Genomic DNA, 23,008 nt, shown 5'->3' with positions numbered 1-23,008 from the left:
CCCACCGCCCCCGACCCACTAGGGGCGCGGCCGCGCGCTTCCGCCCGCACCGGAAGCACTCGGCAACGGCGCCGAGCGCGACGGTGTACTTCCGGCCTGAGGAGGCCGCTGTGCTCGCGATTTCCAGCAGGTGGCGCTGGGGGCCCGGGAACGCGGCACTGGCCGTTAGCCCTCGAGCATTCTGGGAGTTGCCGTGCTGCCTCTTCCTCCTCCCTCTTTTCTCTACTCAATTCCGGCTCTTAGCGGGAAGGAGAGCCGTCGTTTCCGGGGAGGAAGGGCTCCGAAGAAAAGCGAGGACGCATGCGCAGGGGCTACGCTACCCAACAGGCCTTGGGAGTGGCGCCCCAGTGCCTTGTGGGAGATGTAGTTCCCCAGGTGCGGACGCCTCGGGCTTGGGCCGGCGGAGGACTCGGCTTCCCAGAAGGCGGAGCGCAGCTCAAGATGGAGCCGGCCAGGCCGCGCCGGTCCGGTAGGTTTGCGGTGAGGGAGATCTCTGGGAGATCGCTGTCCGCAGCCTTGCCCAGCCCGGAGCCGCCCCCGTAGTGCTTCGCGTCTCCGGCCCCTCGCGGGCTGGGCCCTGGGACCCCGAGGCTTGTGAAGCCCGGACCCTGTCCGGCCCAGGCCCCCGACTGAGCGGAGGAAGCCGGGGGTGCGCGTCCGAGCGCTCCCGCGGGGAAGCCAGTGGTTCCGCCTGCGGGGACGGGGCTCCGGCCGCCGAGCTCCCGAAGCTCGCGGAGAGCCCCCGGAAACGCTCCCCATGGCTCTTCCTGGCGCGCTGCCCCCTTGTCCCCCCGGCGCGCTCCCGCTCCGGCTGCTGCTCCTAGTCGCGGTGGCGTTCCCGGCGGTGCGGACCGCAGGGGCGCGACTTCGGCGAGCAGGAGGCTGGCTGCAGCTCCGGCTTTGCTCGCGGCGTGCTGTGCGGCCGGCCCATTGCCTCTCCCTCCCTAGAACACGTGGCGGTGCTCCCGTTCCCTCTGGAGGTGCTCCCTCACTGGGGGACTCACGACCCAGAGCACTGGCGGTCTCGTCTGTGTTTGATCAGCTGCGGGGCCCCCGCGGCCGCGCCTGGCCCACCTGCCGGGTCCTTCGTGGGCGCTCCGCAGCGGGTCACCCTGGGCCAGGGCGGCTTGGTGGATGAATGGGTGAGGCCTGGCTGTCCCCCGAGCCCGGAAATACAAGGTGCAAGGTGCCCGCTTGGTCACACTTGGGCCACTAAGCGAGCGTTGGTCCCACTTCTGTGCTCTGCTGGGAGAGGGAAAGTGCCACCAGAGGTTGCTGGAGGTCCTGCCTCTGCCCACCAAGGGTGCCCCGGTGGCCACTGACACCCCGCTTCGCTGTGGGCTTGACCCTCAGACCCCAAGGACCTGGCTGCGGACGCCCATGGAACTCCCAGGGCCTCTCCCAGCCATCAGGAGCCGCCCACCTTGCCTTGGACCAGGCCCGTGGCCCAGTCTTTGTGCAGTCCTTGCGGCGTGCCACGCGCCACGCTGAGCGGTTAGTAAGGAGCCTGCCTGCTTGAGGGGGCTGGCGGCGCGGAGCACAGGCTGCTGTTGTCCGTGGGCGAGCCCTGGTGGCTGCCTCTTGCCAGAGCCCCACCCCCCCAGCAGGTCCCCAGACGGGGCTCCGAGCCTGGAACGAAGCCGTCGTTACAAAGGATCTGCTCTGGGCCTGGCCGCTGTCTGGGCTTCGTAAACCCAGGAGCACCCGTTGGGGTTGTGGTACCATTTCTGCTCCTTTGCAGCCTGATGTGATGGTTGGCTTTTCCCACCCCAGCCCGCTACAGCTGAGCCGCTGGACGCGCCGGGACCGAGGCCACCACCACTCTGCAGCACTTCCCACCCGCACTCCAGTGTCCGCACGGACCGCGTCAGACAAGGGAGGTGAGAGGGCTTTCAGGGGACGGGCATCTCCGTCCCTTGCTCTGCAGGACGTAGTTCTTCCTGTGGATCCCACCGCCGGCCCAAGGACAGTGGGTCTACAGGAGGGACCCGTCGTGAGTGCCCGTGAGCCTCAGACACGAACTTCTTGGGTGGTCTGGTCTGGGTGTGGTGTGCCCTGGGACACATGTCTGAGGCAGGGGCAGGAGAGCCCCTGGAAGCCCAGCAAGGGACAGAGGTCGACGCTCTGCCCGCGGACACCGCATCTCCCAGCGACTCAGACTCTGATGTCAGCCTGCCTGGCGGTGCTGAGATGGAAGCTCTGTCCCCGGGGGTGCTACCTGGCGAGGCCCAGGGGGACTCAGACCCCGATGAGTCCTCTTTGTCTGCGAGGGGCCTCCGCGCGGCCGCGGTGCAGCCGTTCCAGCTGAGGGGCACGAGCTCTACCTTCTCCTGGCGCAGCCGCAACATCTTCGACTGCCTGGAGGGCACAGGCGGGCGGGTGCCGCCCTCCGTGGCGCAGACTGGCCCGGGTGACAAGGGGGGCTTCCCACGGCCGCCGGCACCCGCAAGCCGGCCTCCAGGAGAGGACCCGGGCAGGGCCAGTCAGAGCGCTGCTCCTCCGAGGTTGCCCCCAGTCCCTGACTATGTGGCCCACCCTGAGCGCTGGACCAAGTACAGCCTGGAAAACGTGGCCGAGGTCAGCGAGCAGAGCAACCGGGCTGCTGCTCTGGCCTTCCTGGGCTCCCCGAGCCTGGCTGCCCCCAGCGACCGTGTGTCCTCTTTCAACCAGGATGCCTCTAGCTGCGGGGAGGGAAGAGTCGTCTTCACCAAACCCGCCCGAGCTGGCGAGGCCAGGCCTGAGAGGAAGAGGGCCCTGAAGAAGGCAGGAGGGCCTGGGAACCCGGGTGCCCCAGGGGGCGAGGGCCCCGTGGAGCTGGCCCACCTGGCCGGGCCTGGGAGCCCGGAGGCTGAGGACTGGAGCAGCCCCCAGGAGGGCCTTCAGGAAGTGGGCGTGCCGCAGGGGGCCGCCCACCCCAGCTCAGCGGCCGGGCCCCCCGTGGCGGAGACCGTTGGCTTCCATGGCAGCAGGAAGCGGAACAGAGACCACTTCCGGAACAAGCACAGCAGCCCTGAGGCCGCCGGCGCCGAGATCTGAGAGAAGAGACCGGACAGGCTGGCGGAGGGGGGCAGCTAGGGCCACTGGCCGCCTGGGGTGGAGTGGGGCCTGGGGCTCCAGCCCCTCGGGAAGGGAGCCAGCGGGCTGCCAGGAGGAGGCGCCGGCATCCTGGGCTGCAGCTCCGGGTAGTGGTGTCTGAAGTGGTGCTTCCCGGTGGATGGCAGAAACCCTGGCCCGTCGAGTCCCCCAGGGGCACGAGTAAAGGCTCCGGACATTCCTTCCGCTTCCGGCCTTGTGTAGGTTCTCAGGTCAGGACCAGCATGGCTGGGCCTTGTTTGCCCCCCGCCGCCCCCACATGCCCTGTTCTCTCGTTCAATCCTCCCCTGCCTAGTGTCCAGGGGACATGGAGGCTTTTTAAACCAACACCTGGGTCCAGAGTAGGAGGTGAAGAAGGCCCTGGGCACCTCCAGGGGTGAGCTCGATCTCAGCTGGCCAGCCTCTACCCCCAGCTGGGCTAGGGCAAGGAATCTTAAGGAAATGAGTCCCTAGGAGGCCAGCATGTGAGTGGGGGCAGGGCTCCTCCCTGGCCTTGGCCACTCTTGCCCTTGGCTCTGGCCCGCCCAGGGCGAGTGTGATGATGGCCAGTGTCCTGGGACCACATCACCAGAGCCACTGAGCTGTGGGCTGGGGCGCTGCTGGTTTAGCTGGGCCCAGCGGCGGGGGAAGGAGCACAGACCCTTGAGGGCGTCAGGGGTGGCAGACCGGGACAAGTGTGTCCCCTCTGTGCCTGGTGGCAGGATGTAGCAGAGACTGGCTGGTCTGCTGTCCCAGCCCCAGGCCTCGGAGGAAAAGAGGGGACCAACGCGGCTAGCCACTCACCCTAGCTAGGGCCAGACCGGGAGCCAGGACCCCCATCCCACGGGCAAGTAAACCCTCTCCCCACCCCGTAGCCTTTACTGACTCGGGTGGGTGTGTTCTCTTAGGAGGAAGCAGCCGTGGGGCAGGGGTGGGTCCCCCTGGGGCCGTGGCCCAGGCCGGACATAGTCCAGGGCTTGCTGTGTGAGCACGTGAGGGTGTGGGATTTGGGGCCAACACACAGAGTCAAGACTCCCTCCAGGTCCAAAAGGGCACGAGCTTCCAGCCGCTAGTGTTTCCAAGAAATGAGGTTTAACAGGTGATACGAGTTGGGTATGAGATAGGTGCGGACCCCGTATTGTGGCCCACCAGACCAGACCAGATGGTTGTGGATGGGGGCCCCTGGGGCTCCCCCAGTCTGGGAGAGGGCCCGCCGTCCAGCCCCGTGCTTCCTGGCAAAGGGAGAGCAGTCCCAGGCAAGGAGCCAGGCAGGGCGAGGAGTGGCTGCTTCTGACAAGGCCACGAGAGCCAGAGCCCACTGAGGGCTCTAGCGGAGGCGGGGGAAGTTCGGTGTGTCTCTGGGGCCTGGGGTGGCCTGCCTGCCCATCGTGATCGGGGCGCTGGGAGGTGGGCCCCGTGTGCAGCTGCTCCGAGTGGCTCAGGTGTCTGAGAGCCGCTGGCCAGCCTCTGGGCGCTCGCTGCTGTCTGCAGCCCCTCGGTGGTCAGCACTGGCTTGCTGGCGTCCACCTTTAGAGGTCTGGGAGTCTGCTGAGAAAGGAAGACCCCTCAGCTGCTGGGTGTCCGGTGGGGCCGGCCCAGGGAAGGGAAAGGGGCTCACGCACACCACAGGAGCACAGGAGCCGGCGAGCCTGGCCGGGAGGGGGCTGGGGGTGTTGTGGAGGGCAGCCGCCGGGTGGAGCCTCCAGAGTCCATGTGGCCACACTCTCGTGCCTGGCTGAGCTGGCGGCTTCAGCAGAGGGCTCCTGCCCTGCCCTGAAGACCGTTGCCAGCCAAGGGCCATCAGCGGCCTGGGCCAGTCCCCTCCCAGGACAGGAAGGCAGATAACGGGGCACCGTGTGACAGTCCTCCACCTGTGGCCCGGCGGCCTGCGCCCGTCTTCCCCGGACACACACTTACTCCAGTTGGCACCGCTCTGGGCTATGGAGGACAGGAGCACCGTGCAGTAGTTGACCTGGGGGAGGGAGAGGCGTCTGGGGCAGCCCGTGGGCCCTGCCACCCCGTGGGCCTCCCCTCCCGTAGCTGTGGGAACAGGCGTGAGGGCAGGGTTCCAGGTGTGCAGAGTGGACAGTGAGGGGGTCTGAAGGACAGGATCCCCTCCAGGGAGGGCACACTGTCCCCAGAGTCCCCTATGGAGGCAGGTACAGGGACTGTGCCCCCCCCCCGGGCCTTGCCCTGCCCCGCCTGGGTGCGGGGGTGTAGGGATGAGGGTGGGGGTCCCCATCAGAAGAGCGTGAGGCCCAGCTGCTTACCTGGGACTCCAAGCGCTTGATGCGCCTTTCTTGCTCCCTCAGCCCCCCGAGGTGCTGGGCTACCGAGTCCACCCTGCGACAGAAGCCGGTGTGCACGGGGCGCCCCACAGCAGGGCGATCTCCCCGTCCTCCCATCCCCAGCCACCCAGGCCTTTTGAGGAGGTTTGGGGTCATGGAGGCCTCGCTGGGTGGGGTGGTCTGCCCTTTGCCAGCATCCCCACATCGGGCTGTGGGGCCCTCCTGCCCTCCCTGGGCTCTCGAGGGGGCTGAGCGGCTGCCAGAGAGAGCAGGGGTCGCGGGCAGGCGGGAGCTGTGGGCCTGAAGGGACTGTTGGGATGGAGCATTTTGGGGGGCCCAGAGCAAGGAGGACCCCACCTTTATCTGCCCCTCTCAGCTTCAGCCTCCCCAGCTCAGAACTGTGACTGGCAGGCGTGGGCCACTCCGGCTCTTGGTGGCAGAGGTCCCGGAGGGGCTCTTAGACCTCTGGCCGCCTGAGGGGGACAGGGCCTTGGGTCTCCAGGCTGGGGTGGGGGGCTCGGGGCGCCCGCGCACCTGTGGGCGGTTTTCCGCAGCACCTCCTCCTTGCTGCCCTTCCTCTGCTTCTCCAGCTTGCCCAGGTAGTTCTCCTTCTGCACCGCCTCCCACGTGACCATCTTCTGGTCCAGGGGCTCCGGCAGGTCTCTCCCTGGGAAGGCCGGATGGCCACAGGCTCGGCTGCAGCCAGGGGGGCCGCGGGGCCCGCCCCCGGCGCCCCCCCCCCAATCACTGCCCACGGGCCCAGGGTGTGAGGGGGAGGAAGGTGATGGGCTCAGCCTGTACTGGCTGCCCCGGGCCCGGACGAGGGCTCCGCGCGCCTGCCCGCCCCCCTGCACGTGGCGCGGGGCCTCACCCAGGGGCGCCCGCCTCTGCGCGGCCCCCTTCCGGAGCAGCCTCTTGAGCAGCAGGCTCAGGTGGCTGAGGACGATGAAGGGCGGCGCCAGGGCGGGGCGCTGGTGGTACTCCACGATGAGGTGGTAGCGCTGGAACTTCCAGAACGTGTCCGCGTTGCCCTGCACCACCTGGAACGTGTAGCTGTGGGGCCGGCGTGTGGGCGCGGAGCGCGTGCGGCCCTGGGTCCTCTGCTCCGGCCCCTGCCCAGCCCCGCGCCACTCCCAGGGGCCCCTGCCCTCGTCTCCCGCGATCGTGCCCGCTCCCGCGTTTCTCTGTGCGGGGTGTGCACACGTGGGGTCTTTGCCGCCCTCTCTGCTCTCCTGGACGGTGCAGACCTGCCCCCGGAGCCTCCTTCCCCCGCGCCTGTCCTTCACTGCAGCCCCAGGTCTGCGGCGCTGGGCCCTGGGCGCCCCCCAGCCCTGCGTGCAGGGGGCACAGGGATCAGGCCACCTGAACATGGCGATCAGCAGGTTCATGAGCAGCACGTTGGTGACGAGCAGGAAGGTGACCAGCAGGAGGATGACCAGCCAGTTGGCGTAGAGGTTGGGGCAGGAGGGGGAGCCCTCCTCCAGCAGGGGATGCAGCGAGCAGTTCACGCGGGCTTCTGAAACACAAGCCGCACGGCGGGGGCCGCCTGGACCCACAGCCTCCGGCCTTGAGAGCTTCGTCCTCAAGTGGAGCCCGCCCGGGGGGAGGGTGCTGGCGGGGGCCCAGCTAGCCTGGCTGGCCCGGGGTTAGCTGGCTGAGCACTGAGAGTTCCTGCAGACGACGCTGGTCCCACTCCCCCACCAGCCAGGGCCCGGGCTCTGGGGGCAGAGCCCAGGCCATCTGGGGGATGGGGCACAGCAGACCCAAGTTTGTGCTGGTAGATGTGTGTGTTCCCCACCACCACCACCAGGGGCTCAGAGCTGGTGTGGAGAGAGCTGGCCAAGGTGAGGGGTGATTGGTCTTCCCTGCAGGACTTGTCAGGGCCTTCGTAACACTGAGGCCTGTCCCATGGCACCCAGCTGGGGAGGCAAGTCTGCACCATCTCCATACCTCATCTGGCTGCACCTTCCTTGATCCTGATTGCCACAGGCAGTGTGGACACAGCACCTCTGGGCCATGCCAGCTCACAGAACGTTCTCGGGGCAGTGGGAGTGAGTGCGTGATCTGGGAGCAGGCAAGCACGCCCCAGGGGGCCCGAGGGTCACCACGCCAGCCCCTCACCAGCCAGCACCCCGCACTCATGGGACAGGAGGCACGGGAGGAAGGAGCAAAGTGTAAGTGCACGGGCCACGGCTGCCCAGGGTGCTTGCCACGTCTTCCTTGGGAGGGGGCTTGTGGCCTTGTATGTGCACGTGCCCCGTGGCCGTGTGGGTGCTGCCCACGCCTGCACGCTGGACTGTTTCCACAGCTGCGCCTCTGGCTCCGTGCTGTGTATCCCCGGTCTCTGTCTATGTGTGTGTCCCTGTGTCCCCACGCTGTGCGCACGTGTCGGGCTGGTGGGCCTGTCTTCACGTGTCTGTGGCTCCCTCCTGGGGGGTGTCTCCCGATTTCCCGAGTGAGTTTTTGTACCAGGCCACGCCAGTGAGCTGCTGAGTGTGCAGAAGGGCGTAGCCAAGCAGCCTCCTGCCAGCCCTGGCCCACAGGCCTGCTGGGGGCTGAGTCACACCCCTTGTCTCTCCCCCGGGCGCCCAGGCTCCGAAGCAGTGAGACTCCCATGTCTCCCAAAGGTGCCACCAGGCCAGGCTGGAAATTAGATTGTCCTGGGGGCACGCCTGGGTGGCTCAGTGGGTTAAAGCCGCTGCCTTCGGCTCAGGTCGTGATCTCAGGGTCCTGGGATCGAGCCCCGCATCGGGCTCTCTGCTCAGCGGGGACCCTGCTTCCTCCTCTCTCCCTCCTGCCTCTCTGTCTGCTTGTGGTCTCTGTCTGCCAAATAAATAAATAAATAATCTTAAATTGTCCCTGGGCTGAAGCTAGACTGAAGTCAGCCCTGGGGCTTCCTCCTGGTGTGGGGGGCTGGGATGGGGTGTGGCAGGGCAGGGGGCACTCTGGGCCCCAGGCCCATAGGCTATATGTTAGAGACTCAGTTTTCCCACCACCGCCTCCTTCCCCGTGGTGGGGTTACCCAGAGACCTGAGCAGACAGGAAGCCCAGCCCCAGGAGGGGAAGGGTCCTGCCCAGGACCCTGAGGGGGCCGGCTCAGGCCTGGCCCTGCTGACAGGCTTGGTGCTACAGCAGTCTGCCCCCGAGGCAGCCTGGGGGCTGGGACCCCCTCAGGAAGGCCTGCGCTCCATCTGCCCTCCCTGGGTAGCCCTGGGCTCCTGGGGAACTGGGGTCATGACCCCACCTTACACCACTGATCCCCAACACCAGCGTGAAGATGGGGCCCTCCGAGAGACCCGGTGTCCCCTGCCTCCCAAGGGCCCCACGAGACAGGGTGGCCAGTGGCCATTCGGGGAGGAAGGCAGGGTCTGCTGAAACTAAGGGACTGGAACACTGTGGCTGAGCAAACACCGAGGGGTCACGGGGGCAGGCCACACAGACCCGGGACATGGGCCTCCGGCATACCCCACTTAGCCCATTTCCATGGCTGCAGCGCTCCTCCCCATCCTGGCGGCCCGTGTTCGCGTCACTCATGCTCTTACCCCATTGACAAATCGGTGACCGCGCCTCAGTAGCTTCAGGGGTCGCGGTCAGGCCTCAGACCTGGTGTGCTCGTGACTGCTCTGGGGCCCTGGGTCGCCCTGGTCCCGCACCAGGCTGAGTGAACGGGCCCTCCGCGGGCCCTCACACGGGCCCCTGGCACTGGCTCACCTTCCTTGAGGGGCAGGTTCCCTCTCCTCACCAAATTCCAGCCACCTTGGGGCCTACACAGGTGTCCCTGTCCCCCACGCCAGGGCTTCCCTGAACCTGTCCCCACCCAGCACCCCATGGAGGAGCAGCTCCCTCTCCCACACTATACCCACTGTCCTGGGAAGTTCTTGGAACCTCCAACAAGGGCCAGCTGGGGACACCTGCACCCTCTGATGGGCCACACACACCTGATAGTAGGTGAGGCGCACTGGGCCGTGTCCCCAGGAGCAGCAAGGATACTGTCAGGAACGGCCTCATGGTAGAGGGGCCTTGCCGGCAGGCGGGCCCAGGACCCAGCATGGGGCCTCTGGAGGATGGGTGGGGGACAGAGAGGCCCGCTATCCAGCAGGGCCGCCCGGGGCAGGTAGAGGCTCCAGTGCATGGACCAGCCCGTCATGGTCAGGGATGGACTGGGATGGGCCTGCCCACTTTGCAGCCTCCTCGCACCTCAGTTCCTAGCCTGGTGCCCCAAGTCTCGCGTCCCTGTGACCAACAGAAATCTGCCAGGAGCTGCCCCCGGGCTGTGGGGCCTGGGGGCCAGCCTCAGGGACTTCCCCCATCTCAGCTAATTCCTAGCTAGGGCCTCACGTGACCCTGAAAGGCCCCTCTCAAGGGCCCCACGTCCAGGGTGTTATAAAAGGAGACTTGGTAAACCAGACCCCATCTGGCTGCACCCCAAAGGCGGGGGTGTCCTTGCAGCTGGCTCAGAGGCGCTGCCCCCTCCCCCAGGCTGTGTGCTAACCATCGATCTCGTCCAGCGGGATTTGCCCAAAGATCTGCAGGTAGGGCCGGTAGAACACGCGGCGGAAGACCCACTCCAGGCGTCCGTCATGGGGGTGCAGCAGCGCCTGCGTGGTCACGCCGTAGGCCACAAGCCACACGCTCAGGAAGAAGAGGAAGAAAAAGACGTCCTTCATCTCCGGGGGGAAGAGCGGAGAGGGTTAGTGGTCACCCACTGGGGCTTCAATCTCAGCCCCCCCAGGAGCCAGGGCAGGCCCAGGTACGGCCAGGGGCTCACCATGCGCTCCACGATGATGATCTTGGGGCCCAGCTGCTTGTGGACGGCAAAGATGTGGATGAGTCGGAGCGTGAACACCATGAAGTCGACGGCCAGGACCGTGCGGCCCGCCTCGAACATCGAGGGCACCATCCTGGGGGAGGGGGCTGGGTTGGAAGGGCTGCTAGTGCCCAGAGAGAGGAAGGAGCTTCCTCCAGGACACACAGCACGGGTACCAGGGACAAGCCGGAACTTCTGAGCCCTTTCCTGGTTTCATCCTACAGGTGACCTTGCCCACTGGCCCAACCGAGGTGGCCCGTTAGGCCTCTGGGCCCCACAGACCTGCAGGTGACACCAACAATGAACAGAAAGATGGCCACCATGTCACACTTGTTCCAGTTATCTTCCACGTAGAGCGCGAACTTCTTCACCAGATGTGTGTCCTCGTCCGAGAAGAATCCCTGGCAGAGGGGCAGACCGTCCACTGACGGCTCACTGGAGACCGCCCTGCCCGGCCCAGGCTGGGGGTGCTGGGGACCAGGGCTCAGCCTGGAGCTGGGACCACCACTAACCTGCCGGATCTCTTCCAGCACCAGAGTAAAGACCCAGAAGTATAGGGTGACCTCAGGCCCAGACGGCCCCTGAGGAGGTGGCCTGAAGTCGACCAGCAGGACGTAGGCGAACAGGAAGAGGAATGCAAAGTACATGACCACGTTCCCCAGGAACACGGTCACAGGCGCGCCCCAAAACATGCGCCAGCGCATGAGCAGGAAGGCAGCACGGGGTCCTGGGTCTCCCTGAGCCCTTGGTGTCTCGGCCAGCTCCTCTGGCCTGCAGCACAGGAAGACCACAGCCGGCAGTGAGGCAGGCGGCCAGGTGCCCCACGGAGCGAGTGCCGCCCCCGGCCAGCCCGCCCCGCAGGCCTTACCTGCTGCCCGGGCTGCAGAGCAGGCTCTTCTCCGTGTCCAGGCTGTCCAGCTCCTGCAGGCCCTCGGGGCCCGTCCTCAGCGGGGCCTCCTCGCTGCAAGCACAGGGGACCCTCAGGGCCTGCGGCAAGGGCACCAGCCAGCAAAGGCAGTGCTGAATGCACTGAGAAGGTCTGCACACAGCAGGACCCACAGAGATGCTGGACGCGGGGAGCTGTGGAGATGCGATACCCTCAAAGCCCACCCCCCACCACCAGTGGCTGGCAAGGTGGCGGCGCCTGCCCCCAACACACCTGAAGGTGATGAAGTTGGTGTAGATGAGGGCTGGGCAGAGGAAGGCACACAGCAGCCGCAGGATGGGCGTGCCCGACGCCATGTCCCCCCACCAGATCTTGGTCAGGAAAGCCTGAAACGAAGGCACCACCACTGGCCTCCCACCCCACACCTTGGCCCATGCTGTGCCCAGCACCAGATGCGCCCTCCCAGGCTCCGCCAGAGCCTCGCCCTGCACCCTGGGGGTCAGACCCTTCATGGGGTGAGGGGAGACCAGGTTTAGGGGTGCGGGAGAGCCACATGGAGGAGGCGGCCCCTCTGCTGAGACCCACAGCGGACAAAGGGCCAGCCCAGGGCAGCAAGAAGGAAGCCAGGCAGGTGCCTTCTAGGAACAGGGCCACCCGTACTGCACCCCTGGCCCGTGACCAGGACTTGGGGAGTGGAGGTGGGCGAGGCCATTCCCCCAAAGCCAGGCGCTCACCTGCACCCCGTCATGGGCGAAGAAGGCCTTGGTGTCGGCCTCAGTGGCCAGGTGCAGACAGGTGGCCCTGCTCCAGCCGCGGTTTCTGCGCACCAGCAGGGCAAACGCGCGGTCCTCGCTATTGCCGTAGCACTCGGAGAAGAGGCCTGCGCAGGGACACCGGCCACTGGCCGCCACGCTCCTCCTCCTGGGCCCCTAGCTGCGTCCACCTCCCCACAGGGACTCTGACTGTGCCCGCCTGCCCTGCCCTTCCCTCCCCCGTCGTCACCCCACGTGCCCTGACCAAGTGGCTGCAGGACCTAGGGTGTGCCCAAGGCCACCACTGAGGACCCACCTGTCCCTCTGTGAGAATGAACGTTAGGGTCCACCTCCCCACTAAGAGGAGGCTCTGAGGTGGCCCTGGGCCCCCACCTCGTGCGCCCCCCGCCCCGTGTGCGCCCCCCCCCCCACACCGGGTGCGTCGCTGACCGCCGGGCCAGTGCTCACCCAGGGCTAGCTGCTCGTACTTGGCCTCCCTCACCGGGCGGCGCACCCCCGCCCCAGTCTCCAGGTGCGACATCTCTCTGAGGATCTTGCAGGCGGCCAGAGCAGCGGCCACCCCCTCCTGGCCCTAGGAGACAGGGTGTGAGGAGGCCGGTATCCCCACCCCTCCCCGACCCCCCAGGAGCCTGGGGCCAACCCACCATGGCCCAGAAGTAGGTGGCCATCTCGTGGCGGTTCTGCAGCACGGCCCAGAGGAACAGGTCCCGCCAGGGGTTCTCGCTCTTCCGGTTCAGATCCAGCAGCCACTTCCGGCCCTCAGGCCGCCTGGCCGGTCCCCTCTCCTGGAGGACAGGCCGGTCAGCCTCCTGGGGACCCCTCCCAGCCTTCCCGGCCACCAGCCCGCTCACCTCCTGGTAGAGCCCGCGACAGGCGTCATGCAGGAAGTCCTTGAGCAGGCGGGAGACCTCATGCAGGGAGAAGGCGGGCAGGCCCGTGGGCGGCTCTCGGGCCTGCTGGGCGCCCAGGCCGGCCAGGGTCAGCCGGCCCTCCTCGTGCTTGCGCTGCAGCAGGTCGAACAGCAGGCTCTTGGGGGGCGTGGAGCGGTACAGCTGCTGCAGCCGCCCGTACGTCAGGAAGTCCCCCACGTCGGCGCCGTTGTCCACGAAGAGACGCACGAACTCGGGCTTGTCACTCACCAGCGCGTCCATCATCACCTCCTCCAGGTCACAGGACTGGGGCGTCACGGGACGTGCCCGGGAGGGTGGGGCAGAGACGGGCAGAGTGAGTGGGAGCCAGTGTGCAGGGAGCCCCCCAGCTCCAGCACCCCAGCCTGTCCCTCTGAGCCAGCTGCAGGCCACCACGGGCCACGAGTCGCGGGGCATCCAGCAGGCCCGTCCTCCCTGGGGGCCATGCACGGGGAGCCCCAGCAGGTGCCCTGGCCTCCCCGCCCCACCCCTGGGGCCCCAGCGGGCAGGAAGGAACCTGCCAGGAGCCCTAGGGAACACCGTCTGCCCACAGGCCCTCCACACGGTCCCCGCCCTGGGTCGGTCAGAAAGGAGGCTCAGGAGGCATCGGGTGGCCGGTGGGCGGGCACCTTCCACTCCACGTCCCCATTGAAGATCTCGCTCCTGGCGATGTCCACGCGGTCCCAGGCCACGGCCAGCTTGAGCTCGTCCAGGTAGTCCTGCGCCTCCTGGCTGTGGCTCTTGCAGGCTTGGACAGAGTGGGCAGGGGATGAGGGGCGAACCTAGGGGTCCCCAGAGCTTGTGCAGACAGGGCCACCCGCAGTGGTCTTCTGGACACAGAGTCCAGGCACCACGGCCTGCTCCACACCCTCTGATTAGTGGTGAGAGGCCCCCAGTGTCACCAGACCCCCAGGAGCCCTGGCAGAAACGCTGGCCCCCGGGACCCCAAAGGGACTGGTGAGTGGAGCAGGAGGGAGCGGACGGCCCGACCAGAGGAGCTCCCCTCTCCCCCTCTCTCCCTCCAGCGCATCCCGGCCCCAAACTGCCCCACGGGGCCCGGTTCTCTGTCTGGCTTCCTCAAGGTCCATCCCTTGGCATGGCTGGTCTCTAATACGAGAAGCATATCAAGTGACAGCCAGACGGTGACAGCCCAGCGCCGTCGAGAGGAACAGAAAAGCACATGCGGTCCCTGTGCGCAGCGGGAGATCCCTCAGCCTTAAGAAGCAGTGAGGCGTCCACACGTGCCGCGGCATGGGCGAGCCTCAAACACGGGGCTGGGAGACAAGAGCCCACGGCGCACCGCAGCCCGCTGATGGGAAGGGCACCAGCCGGGCACACCCTCACGGGCGGAACAAAGCCGGCGCACGCCAGGGCCCAGGGAGGCAGGGCGAACCCACGGTTGCTGGCTTGCTCTGGGGACAGGGATGTCCCGGAATTAGACCATGGAGACAGCTAATTCGCAAATGGACCAGAAGCTCCTGGACTGACATTTTAAATAGTTTCTTAAATGACAGTAGAACACGGCAGACGTAAAACCTGCCGAACACAGGCCCGTTTACGGATCTGTGTGTCATCTCTGCGTCATTCCAGTTTTGTTACACGTCCTGCTGGAGACGTGAGCGCCGGGCCACACACACGCACACACGGCAGAGCGACGCCGTCGCAGGCGTCCCGGCCGCTGACATCCCAGCTGGGCGGTGGCCCCGCAGGGGAGAGCCACGATGGGACGGGGTGTGGGAAGCAGCTCCGCGCCAGGCGCAGAGCCCGGGGCCGTGGGACACAGTGGCGGTCACCCCACACCCGCCCAGGGCTCTCACCTTTCACCAGCGCTTTAAGGATGACAGTGTCCAGCTCCTCGGTGCCCTCCTGCTCGAAGTCGTGCACGGTGAGCAGATGCGGGTGGGAGGTGATGTTCTGCAGCTGGGACACCAGGACAAGGGCCCTGAGGTGGCCCTGGGGGTGGGGACACGCCGGTGGACAGGCACAGACTGGGCACTCGGCAAGTGAGGCGGGTCTCAGTGAGCAAGCCAGCGGCTGCCTGGGGCACGGGGGCGGCCTCACCCCAGCCCGGGGGGCCCGCTCCGAGCTCCCTTGCTCCAGGGCCCGAGGCTGAGCCAGCTGGGAGGCCTTGTGGGGAGAGGGAGGACGCCGGGGCCTTGCGCATGGGGCAGGGGCACAGAGGCACCAGGAGGAGTTCGTCCCAGCTCTGCCGTGCCCAGGAGAAGGGGATGGGACAGGGAGGGGGGCCTCGGCCTTCGGATCCCACCGTCCCTGGGAGGCTCCTACCAGCTCGGTCCAGTGTACGATGTCCTCCCAGCAGAAATGTTCACCCGGAAACTTCTCTTTAAATTGTTTCTCGGCCACCTGGGGCACCAGGAGGTGGGGCTGGTTCATCAAGGCAGCCAGCACGTCGGCGATGCCTCCTGAGCCTGCCAGGACCAGCCACGGGGCAGCGTGCTCCACGGCCCTGGAGATCCTCTGGGGCAGCAAGGTGGGGAGAGCAGACCCCACATCAGCCTGGGCGCCCTCCTTGGCCCGTGTGCCAGACATGCCCTGTCCCAGGCCGGACGGGGTCCTGCCGGCAGCCACAGCCAGTCAGGGGGGCTCTCGCTGGGCCCCCGCCTCCTTCCCTGGCCCTACCTCCAGGGTGCTGGGGTCACCATTGACCAGGAGACAGAGGACAGGGATCTCGATGCTGCCAGTGCCTGCGGACAGAGCACCCGTGAGGTCCACCCTGGTGCCCAGGCAAGTGGTGGGGGGGCTTGCACCCTCCCTGCGGGGCAGCCACGTGCTCCGACCACCAACCCCCTACATTTTCTGAGCAAATGCCGGCCCAGAGGCTGCTTCTAGCGAAGTGTGGGTTCCGGGTTGCATACCGTACACACCAGTCCCTCCGCCTGGGGACCACTATGGCCCCTCATTGCCATTTCCACAAAAAGGAACGTCTGTGAAGTCAGAAGTTCAGTCCCTGGCTGCACCGGCCACAGTTATGTACCCAGCATCTATCCCCGTCGCGGTAGCAAGCTCTCCCGCCGCCCCGCACACCCTTGGAGGCCCCAGAAGCAAACCAAAGAGGTAAAGAAGGGGCCTCGGCCAGTTTCGTCCCCAGACATAAGCCAGAAATGAGGTTTTGGCGTGTGAGGCCAGCTGGTGCTGGGCCGGCCGCAGCCCCCAGGTGCCCTGAGCTGCCTCCGGATGGAAGCTGGAGGCCGGGTCGGGGGGTGTGGGCCCTGCAGACTTCCGCGCACCGGAGCCCCGCGCCACCTCCGTGGTTTCAGCATGGCTGGGGTTGCGACGAGCAGTCCGCTAGCTCACACTCACGTTGCTTACGAGCATGGAGCATCGCATGGAGCATCGTAAGCAAACCCGGGGGCTGCGAGGACCGTAAATCCCTCTCACGCCCGACGAGCGGCGCCGGCGCTCAGGTAACACCGCCCTCTGGTGGCAGCGTACCTCGCGGCCGGTGGAGGGAAACGGGCCTCTCAAAACCCACAGGTCCGTTTTCCTCCCAAAGCCCGGAGCCCGCAGAAAGAGCCTCCGGCCGGGCCGCCCGCGCAGACACACCCGCAAGTGCTCCGCTGCCACGTGGGGGGAGTCGCTGCCCGACAGCTCCGTGCCCCGCGGCTTCCCCCCCCAGACGGCCCCAGCCGGTCCCCACACCGGGCCGCGCCCCGCCTTCAGCCTGGAAGCCCCGCCTGCCCACCTGGTCGTCCCTCCGGCCCCGCCCGCGCGGTGCCCCCTCGCCGGGCCTCACCCCCATAGCCGGTCCTCTGCTCCGAAAGGTGTTTCTCCAGCTTGAGCCTCAGCTCCGCCAGCTCGTCCCCCGTCCCGCACGGCCCGGGCTCCACCAGGATGAAGTGCGCCTGGTTGTTGTCCAGGGAGCAGAGGGGGCCCCGGCCGCTGCCCTCGTCCGCGGGGTAGTGGACAGGGCTGTGCTCCTGGACCCGCAGCCCCGCACACAGCATGAGGCCCGGGCCAGGTCTGCTCTGCCAGGACCTGCTCCCACCCCAGCCAGGGCGGGCCGCGCGGCTGGTGCCGGGGGCGGGTGGGGCGGGGGGTGCGGGCTGGGAATGGGTCCTCCAGATGGAACCAGGGCGGGACAAAGCTCCCCTCACAACCCGGCCCTGCCTTAGACAGACCCTGGGCTGGGAGCCAAGGCTGCTCGCCCCGGGGTTGCCCAGACTTGCTGGTGACCGTCTGGGCCTCGGTCCTGGTCCTGGGCAGAGGGTAGGTCTGCGCTGGCTGGGGGCCTGGTGGACCCCTCCCCACGCCCTATCCGATGCTGCCACCTGCTGGCCGTGTGCAAGGCACCCCCTTCCCCTCCCCTCCTCCCTCCCTCTTCCCTCTCTGCCCTCCTCTTCTTTCCTCCCCTTTACATCCTCCCTTCTCTTCCCTCCTCCCCTTCCTCTTCCTCCCCTCCCCTCCTCTGCTTCCTCTCCCTCCCATCCCCATCTCCTCCCCACCTTCCCCCTCCTTCCCTTTCCTTTCCCTCTTCCTCCCCCTCTCCTTCTCCCCTCCTTCTCCCTTCCTTCCCTCTTCCCTCTCCCTGCTCCCCTCCCACAGCTTTCCCTCAGTGTCCCAAGCCTTCAGGGTGCCTGCCCCACCCCCAGAGACCCTGAGGGCAGAGACTACTCTGTCCACTGCAGGCCTGGTACACGGAGGGCCTCAGGAGATGTTTTCCAAATAACCAATGGGCAGCGGATGGGGGGATGTGGTCAGCCTTCGAGACTGCACGGGTGGCTTCCTAGGCAGACATCCCTCCCACTGGGGCAGGGGATACTCGGGGGCATGGGCTCCTCCCTGCCTCCCAGGTCCACCTTGCCCAGCCATCCCCATGTTCCAAGACAGACGCTCACCTGGGCATTGTCCAGAAGCTGACGATGCAGGACGCGGCCCAGCGAGGCAAAGCCAATGGCTACCACGCGGGCACGCGTGGACGTGCTGGCCAACGAGTGGTCACGCACGGCCTGTCCGACGTACCGGGCAAGGCCCACGCGAAGCGCGCTGGTCAGGATCCAGGCCCCTGCGGCATGCGGCTCAGTGTGCCCATAGCCCCCAGGTCGTCCCCCGCCAGCAGGCAGGCCCACGTCCCCAGACCTGTGGGAGCCCTGTGGGACCGGGCCCCTGGAGGCTCCCTGAACAGCAGGCCACAGCTCTGTGGCCTGTGCGGGGGCCACGGCTCTGCCCTGTGGCCTGTGCGGGGAATCAGAGCCTGGAGGGTTTCTCCAAATTAGGAAGCGCTCGGCCCGGTGGGGTCTGTCAGCCTCTGCGGCAAGGGAGCTCAGAAACCCCCCAGACCTTGAGCGGGGTCTCCGCAGGCTCAGGTGGCCTGAGCAGGAAGCCCGATAAGCTGGTTCTGACCCAGTGCAGCCAGACTGCCCCCGGAGGGAGGCGGAGAGGGTGGTGGGGGCTCACCCGCAGGCACGGGGTCCCACTGCCATCCCTGAGGGTGTCTCGCCGAGGCCCACAGGGTACCCCTGCAGCTCCTGGGGGAGGCCCGGCGCCGGGGGGACCTCAGCTGCTGCCCTCCTCCTGAGGAGCTGCTCTCACCTCCGGTCGCACAGAGGAAGCCACACGGGCCATGGGCTGTGGCGCTCCCCGCTCAGGGCCTCTGGGGGAGCCTCACCTGTGCTCTGGGCCGCCTTCACCAGCCCCTTGCGCAGGACATCCCGCAGCCAGGACTTCATGGCGAACGGACGCTCCTCACCCACCAGGGACACCACGAGGTTGGGGGCAGGCAGGTGCCACTCGGCCAGCAGGAGGTTGAAGAGCTCGGAGGGGGCCACGTCGCTGGGCACCTTCACGAACTGTGGGGCGGGATGACCACAGCCTCAGGGTGCTGGGTGGGGATGCGGGACCTGGGGGCACTGGGCGTAGGGACGCGGCACGGAGTGCTGCACACTGGGTATGCGGGCATGAGACACTGGAGGGCACTATGGTACTGGGCATGGGGGTGCTGGGCAAGGGGCACTGGGTCCTGGGGTGCTGTGCATGGGGGCACTGGGCACTGGAGCACTGGCTTTGGGGTGCTGGGCACAAGGGCACTGGGTGTAGGGGTGCTGGGCACTCGGGCACTGGGGGGCACAGGCACAGGGGACATGTGGGTGCTGGCCCTGAGGAGAGAGGCTGACACCATTTAGGGCAGGGTGGCTGTAGGAAGCCAGGGCTCAGCTGGGTCCTGTCTTGACCAGCCCACGCCCCAGGCAGCACTGACCATCCGGGCCTTACTTCCTTCTCCGTGGGGGGTGGAAGTGTGGAGAGAGGAGGGGTCCTGGATGTGCTGTGCGTGTGGGTGTGGGAGACGGGGACCAGAGGTCATGGGCAGCTCTGCGCTCTGCCTCCCCTGGGGGCTCTGAACCCAGCCCTGAGAGCTAGCGGGCCCTGAGTGGCCCGGGGCGCTCTGCGTTCAGGGGAGGCGCTGGGAGCTCAGGGGTGGCAACAAGCACTTGGTGGTCTGGTCGGGCCCCCAAGGCGTGAGGGCGCAGCGTCGGTGTGTGCAGGACGGCAGCCCCTTACCTTGCCTCGCTTCTTCCCAGACCCTCCAAATTCGATCTCGCCCCGGCACAGGCCAGGCCCCGAGCCTGACGCAACCATCCTGGGGCCCCAGGGGCAGCTGCCCCCGGCCTCCGGCATGAGGACCGCTCTGCAGGGACAGAGCCAGCCCGTGAGGGCAGGAGAGGCAAACCGTGCCCCCCTCTGCCTGGCTCCCCAGCCTGCTACTCACCCCGCCCTGGGGCGCCTCAGGCTGGCCACTCCAGTCACCACTCCTGCAGAGGCTTTGGTGGGGGGCGTCCTAGAGACCCAGAACATCGTATGGGCTTCTGGACACGCGGCCCACTGGCCCCAGGATGGGGATGGACATCTTGGCTGTGCCTGGGCAGGGTGGGGGGCTGGCTGGTAAGGTCGGCTGGTGCCCACAGCTCGGGAGCAGAGGCCTGAGGGGGGCCTGGGGAAGACTGTGTGGATGTGGGGGATGGACAGACCACCGTCCTTGCCTGGAGGTCTGGAGGGGAAGGGCACGTTCCTGCCCTGCCTCTGGCCCGCAGCCAGGCTCCGTGCCCAGCGCTGCTCCTCGGACGCTCTCCGGCAGCTCACCGGGCGCACAGGGCTGGGGACCCACAACCAGCCCAGGTGGCAAGGAACTGGCTCCCAAGGGCCTGCCTGGCTGGGGCACCCCCAGGTCTCCCCGACCCGCCAGCCCCCACCTCCCAGCCGCCTGGCCCCAGCCGGTTTTCTCGGCCGATTTGGGGTGGGGAGTGAGCCTGCAGGCCAGGGCTCTCCCAAAGCCCGGGGCCCCGCGCGTTCTGGGACAGCCAAGCAGCCTTGCCCCCTCCCCCCCACCCCCAGTGAAGCCCGGTCTCCCCACCATCTCGGCTGCCCAGCCACGGGTCCAGACCCCTCCCTCTGAGCCAGTTTCCCAGCTTCTCCGGGATGCCCGCTGCCCCCCGCCCCGGACACGTCCTTCGGTGAAACCCCTTTCCATGGCAGCTTCCCCATCGGCCCACCCTGTGTTTGCTAGAGAGGGGCCGCCTGTGTTCACGGGCAGGGGCGCAACCTTGCCTGCACGACAGGGACCTGCACCCCCACGGCCAACCCCGCTGGGCCCTCAGACGGACGCACCCAAGTCCCAGCTCCCGGCACCTGTGGATGGGGCGTCCCGTGGAATGAGTCGAGGTCGTTGGGGCGGCTCCTAACCCAGGCACCGGTGTCCTCGCAAGGAAGGGATAGAAGCCCACGTGACCTCACAGGCAGAGGCCAGGGCAATGTGCCCCCAAGCCCAGGACCGCTTGGAGCCCTGGAAGCTGGGAGAGGAGAGGCAGGACCCCTAGCCGCTCCTTGGAGAGCTTGCGGCCCTGGGAGGTGACGCACAGTGCTGGGTCCTGTGTGAAGCCGTCCGGGACACTTCTGCAGTCACCAGCCCAGAGGGCCGAGGAACTGAGGTGGACAGGCTTGCTGGTGACACCCCGGACCTCCCGCAGACCCCAGGCCAGGGTGAGCTTCCCCCAAGCTCTCCTGCATCCAGACCTGGCTCCCCGGTGGGATGCAAATCCTCCTGGCTTCCCCCTCCCTGAGCAGGAAACTGGGCGGGATTTGAATGTGGCTTTTCCAGGCTGGTGACTGTTTAACAGGAGTTGGGGACCTGGACAAGGCCTGGGTGTGTCTGGGAAGCGACAAGGCCCGGGCCGGGGCCCATGGGACGGGGTACAGGGCATTTCCAACAAAGTCCCACAAATAGGGTGGCTCAGAGCCCTTGGCTCCTGGCTCCAGAAGTCCCACATCAAGGCGTCATGGGCCCCTCCCTGCCCCCTCTGGCTCCTGGGGGCTCCAGGTGTCCCTGGGCAGTGGTCCCCGGGCCCCAGTGTCTGTTTCCAACCTTCCGTGGCCTTTCCCATGTCTCTCTGTCCAAACGTTCCTCATCTCATGGGGACACTGGTCGATGGATAGGGGCCTACTGTCCCCACTCTGACCTCATCTTAAGCAGTGACACCTGTGAAGACCGCATCCCCCTGATCGGTCCCATTCTGAGGTTCTGGGGGACATTCCTCTACCCACGGTACAGGTGGCGAGGTGGGGAGAGTGTGTGGCTCGCTGGGGGGCGGGGGGCCAGGACAGGGACCACGGGGCTGCTGTCTGGGACCAGCCCTCCCTCCCTCCCGCCTGCCCAGGACCTGTCAGGCCAGCTGCCTAGTCTGGTCACTTCTGGCCACATCTGGACATGCGTGCCGCAAACAGGAGGCATACAGTGGGATGTGGGGGGCGCTGGGGGTTTGGGGCCTGGGGCCCAGTCCTCAGGCTGGCTGGGCGGGGCAGGGGGCCTGGCAGGGACGGCAGGGTGTGGCCGCTGGCCTTCCTCATCTGACTCTGGGCCTCTGGCCTCACTGATGGGACATGGGGTTCCGAGCAGAAGTGGGGAGCACCAACCTCATCATCCAACGGCCACCCCTCACCCCCCATCCAGCCTGGGGACAGGGTGGGGGAACATTTGGGGGTGGTGCCAGGCGCTGGGGGTGCTGGTGGCGGCACGTTGCCCGAGGCCAGGCAAATGTGCCCGGCGGGCAGGGCGCGCAAATAGGATTTGCATGAGCAGGTTTCTGGGGCTTCAATGCACCCTTGTTCTGGGGTGGGGGGGGGTCAAGGAAGCCATGGGTGGGATCCTGTCTAACCCCTGGTTGGAATCCTCTCCCACACATCCTGATCCGGGAAATGGAGGCAAAATCTCCAGTCCTGTCCGCAAAAGTAGTGGGGGCTCTCGCCAGGGGTGCAAACAGCCACCGCTTTCCAGAGGCCGTCAGGGAAACGGCCCCAGCGTGGACGCGGCCAGGCAGCTGGGCCCCAGGAGTCTTGCTCCAGCTCCTCCCCACGCTGTGTGACCTCGGGCAGGCCCCTCAACCTCTCTGGGCCCTTCTCTTCCTCCGAGAGATGCAGGGGGAGAGCAGCAGGGAAAAGGCCCCAACCAGTCCCACACCAGGCTCTGTAGGCCAGAGGGCAGCACCATGGCCCCCCTGTCCCCTCGTGAGGATGTGGGTCTCGCTGGGACAGGCGTGGAGGGCGCGGAGCTGGGAGAGGGCAGCGCGGGTGAGTCTCCCCACCCGGACAGGGGCTGCCTTGGAGCCCCCCCGACTCTCCTGGTGGTTTGGGCAGACCAGGACCCCGGGCCTTGGAGCCATCCCTCTTCCCCAGACTCGCCCCGAGCGCTGGCTGTGGGCCGGGGGCAGAGGGGCCTCCCCTTCCCAAAGGCCCTGCCTCACCCAGAGAGAGGCTGTCCCGCCACCGCCCCGGGAAGGCAGGGTTCCCTCCAGACCCAGTGACTAAAACAGGAGTCAAGGAGATGGCCAGAGCCCGTCCCCTTCCACAGCACCCACTGCCCCACCTGGGAGCAGGGGACCCCTCCTCCGACTCCCACCTGGAGGCTGGCAGCCCGGGGCACCTACCTGCCGTCCCTGTTCCCGGCGCCCTGACATGCGGCTGCTGCCAGCGAGCAGAGTGAGGGTAGCCCAGCACACGGGACACCTGCCTGCCAGCTCCCTGCTCCTCCCCCTCCCTGCCCTGCAGCCCTGGCACCTGGGCAGCCAATGCCATGACCAGCAAGGGCACCACCTGATCAGGGCACGGCAGACCCACAGGCCTGCTGTGCCCAAAGCCGCTGGCTCAGAGGGCCAGCCTCTCTGGCCTCTGGGTTCCCACAGGGGCTTCCCGTAGGGGCCTCTGGCTGTCACCCGCTCCATGTGTGGCCCAGGGCTGGGTCCGGCCAAGCCACACTGACGTCCCTCAGT

The 23,008-nt window shown here is 67.3% G+C and overlaps 2 protein-coding genes across 10 annotated transcripts; one reads left to right on the top strand and one right to left on the bottom strand.

Annotated features, from left to right (window-relative positions):
• Positions 1 to 169: 169 nt before the first annotated feature.
• Positions 170 to 3,274, top strand: TSSC4 (tumor suppressing subtransferable candidate 4). Its single transcript, XM_047747405.1, has 2 exons — positions 170 to 469; positions 1,774 to 3,274. Exon 2 carries the CDS (start codon positions 2,065 to 2,067, stop codon positions 3,034 to 3,036), a length of 972 nt encoding a protein of 323 aa, XP_047603361.1. The 5' UTR covers positions 170 to 469; positions 1,774 to 2,064; the 3' UTR covers positions 3,037 to 3,274.
• An 865-nt stretch (positions 3,275 to 4,139) lies between these two features.
• Positions 4,140 to 22,754, bottom strand: TRPM5 (transient receptor potential cation channel subfamily M member 5). Of its 9 annotated transcripts, none has more exons than XM_047747394.1 (26): positions 22,667 to 22,754; positions 20,376 to 20,444; positions 19,459 to 19,527; positions 19,251 to 19,377; positions 18,361 to 18,541; positions 17,591 to 17,757; positions 16,489 to 16,672; positions 15,375 to 15,439; positions 15,021 to 15,212; positions 14,552 to 14,654; positions 13,364 to 13,482; positions 12,471 to 13,001; positions 12,274 to 12,397; positions 11,788 to 11,933; positions 11,327 to 11,439; positions 11,036 to 11,128; positions 10,680 to 10,938; positions 10,450 to 10,568; positions 10,129 to 10,261; positions 9,853 to 10,027; positions 6,723 to 6,876; positions 6,232 to 6,413; positions 5,895 to 6,027; positions 5,343 to 5,415; positions 4,990 to 5,044; positions 4,140 to 4,620 (listed from the first exon to the last, which is right to left on the bottom strand). In XM_047747394.1, exons 4-26 carry the CDS (start codon positions 19,365 to 19,367, stop codon positions 4,511 to 4,513), a joined length of 3,528 nt encoding a protein of 1,175 aa, XP_047603350.1. In that variant the 5' UTR covers positions 19,368 to 19,377; positions 19,459 to 19,527; positions 20,376 to 20,444; positions 22,667 to 22,754; the 3' UTR covers positions 4,140 to 4,510. The 9 variants fall into 9 exon arrangements, with proteins under 9 accessions (XP_047603350.1, XP_047603351.1, XP_047603352.1 ...); XM_047747395.1 differs by having other exon boundaries at positions 20,376 to 20,587; positions 22,667 to 22,682; XM_047747396.1 differs by lacking the exon at positions 22,667 to 22,754 and adding an exon at positions 20,604 to 20,876.
• Positions 22,755 to 23,008: the final 254 nt, after the last annotated feature.

Source organism: Lutra lutra, chromosome 10 (genome assembly GCF_902655055.1).
Source record: "Lutra lutra chromosome 10, mLutLut1.2, whole genome shotgun sequence".
Lineage (NCBI taxonomy): Eukaryota > Metazoa > Chordata > Mammalia > Carnivora > Mustelidae > Lutra > Lutra lutra.
Note: the sequence above shows the minus strand (reverse complement) of the source record. Positions and strands in the feature narration are given on the sequence as shown.

Bases quoted from the DNA above. Each gene is read 5' to 3' on its own strand.
- TSSC4 (XM_047747405.1), top strand. From the start codon at position 2,065: ATGTCTGAGGCAGGGGCAGGAGAGCCCCTGGAAGCCCAGCAAGGGACA.
- TRPM5 (XM_047747394.1), bottom strand. From the start codon at position 19,367: ATGCCGGAGGCCGGGGGCAGCTGCCCCTGGGGCCCCAGGATGGTTGCG. The intron at 18,542-19,250 runs GTAAGGGGCTGC...CCCGCCCCACAG, and splicing joins CTGGGAAGAAGCGAGGCAAG to TTCGTGAAGGTGCCCAGCGA. The intron at 11,129-11,326 runs GTGTGTTGGGGG...CTGTGCTTGCAG, and splicing joins ACCAACTTCATCACCTTCAG to CGAGGAGGCCCCGCTGAGGA.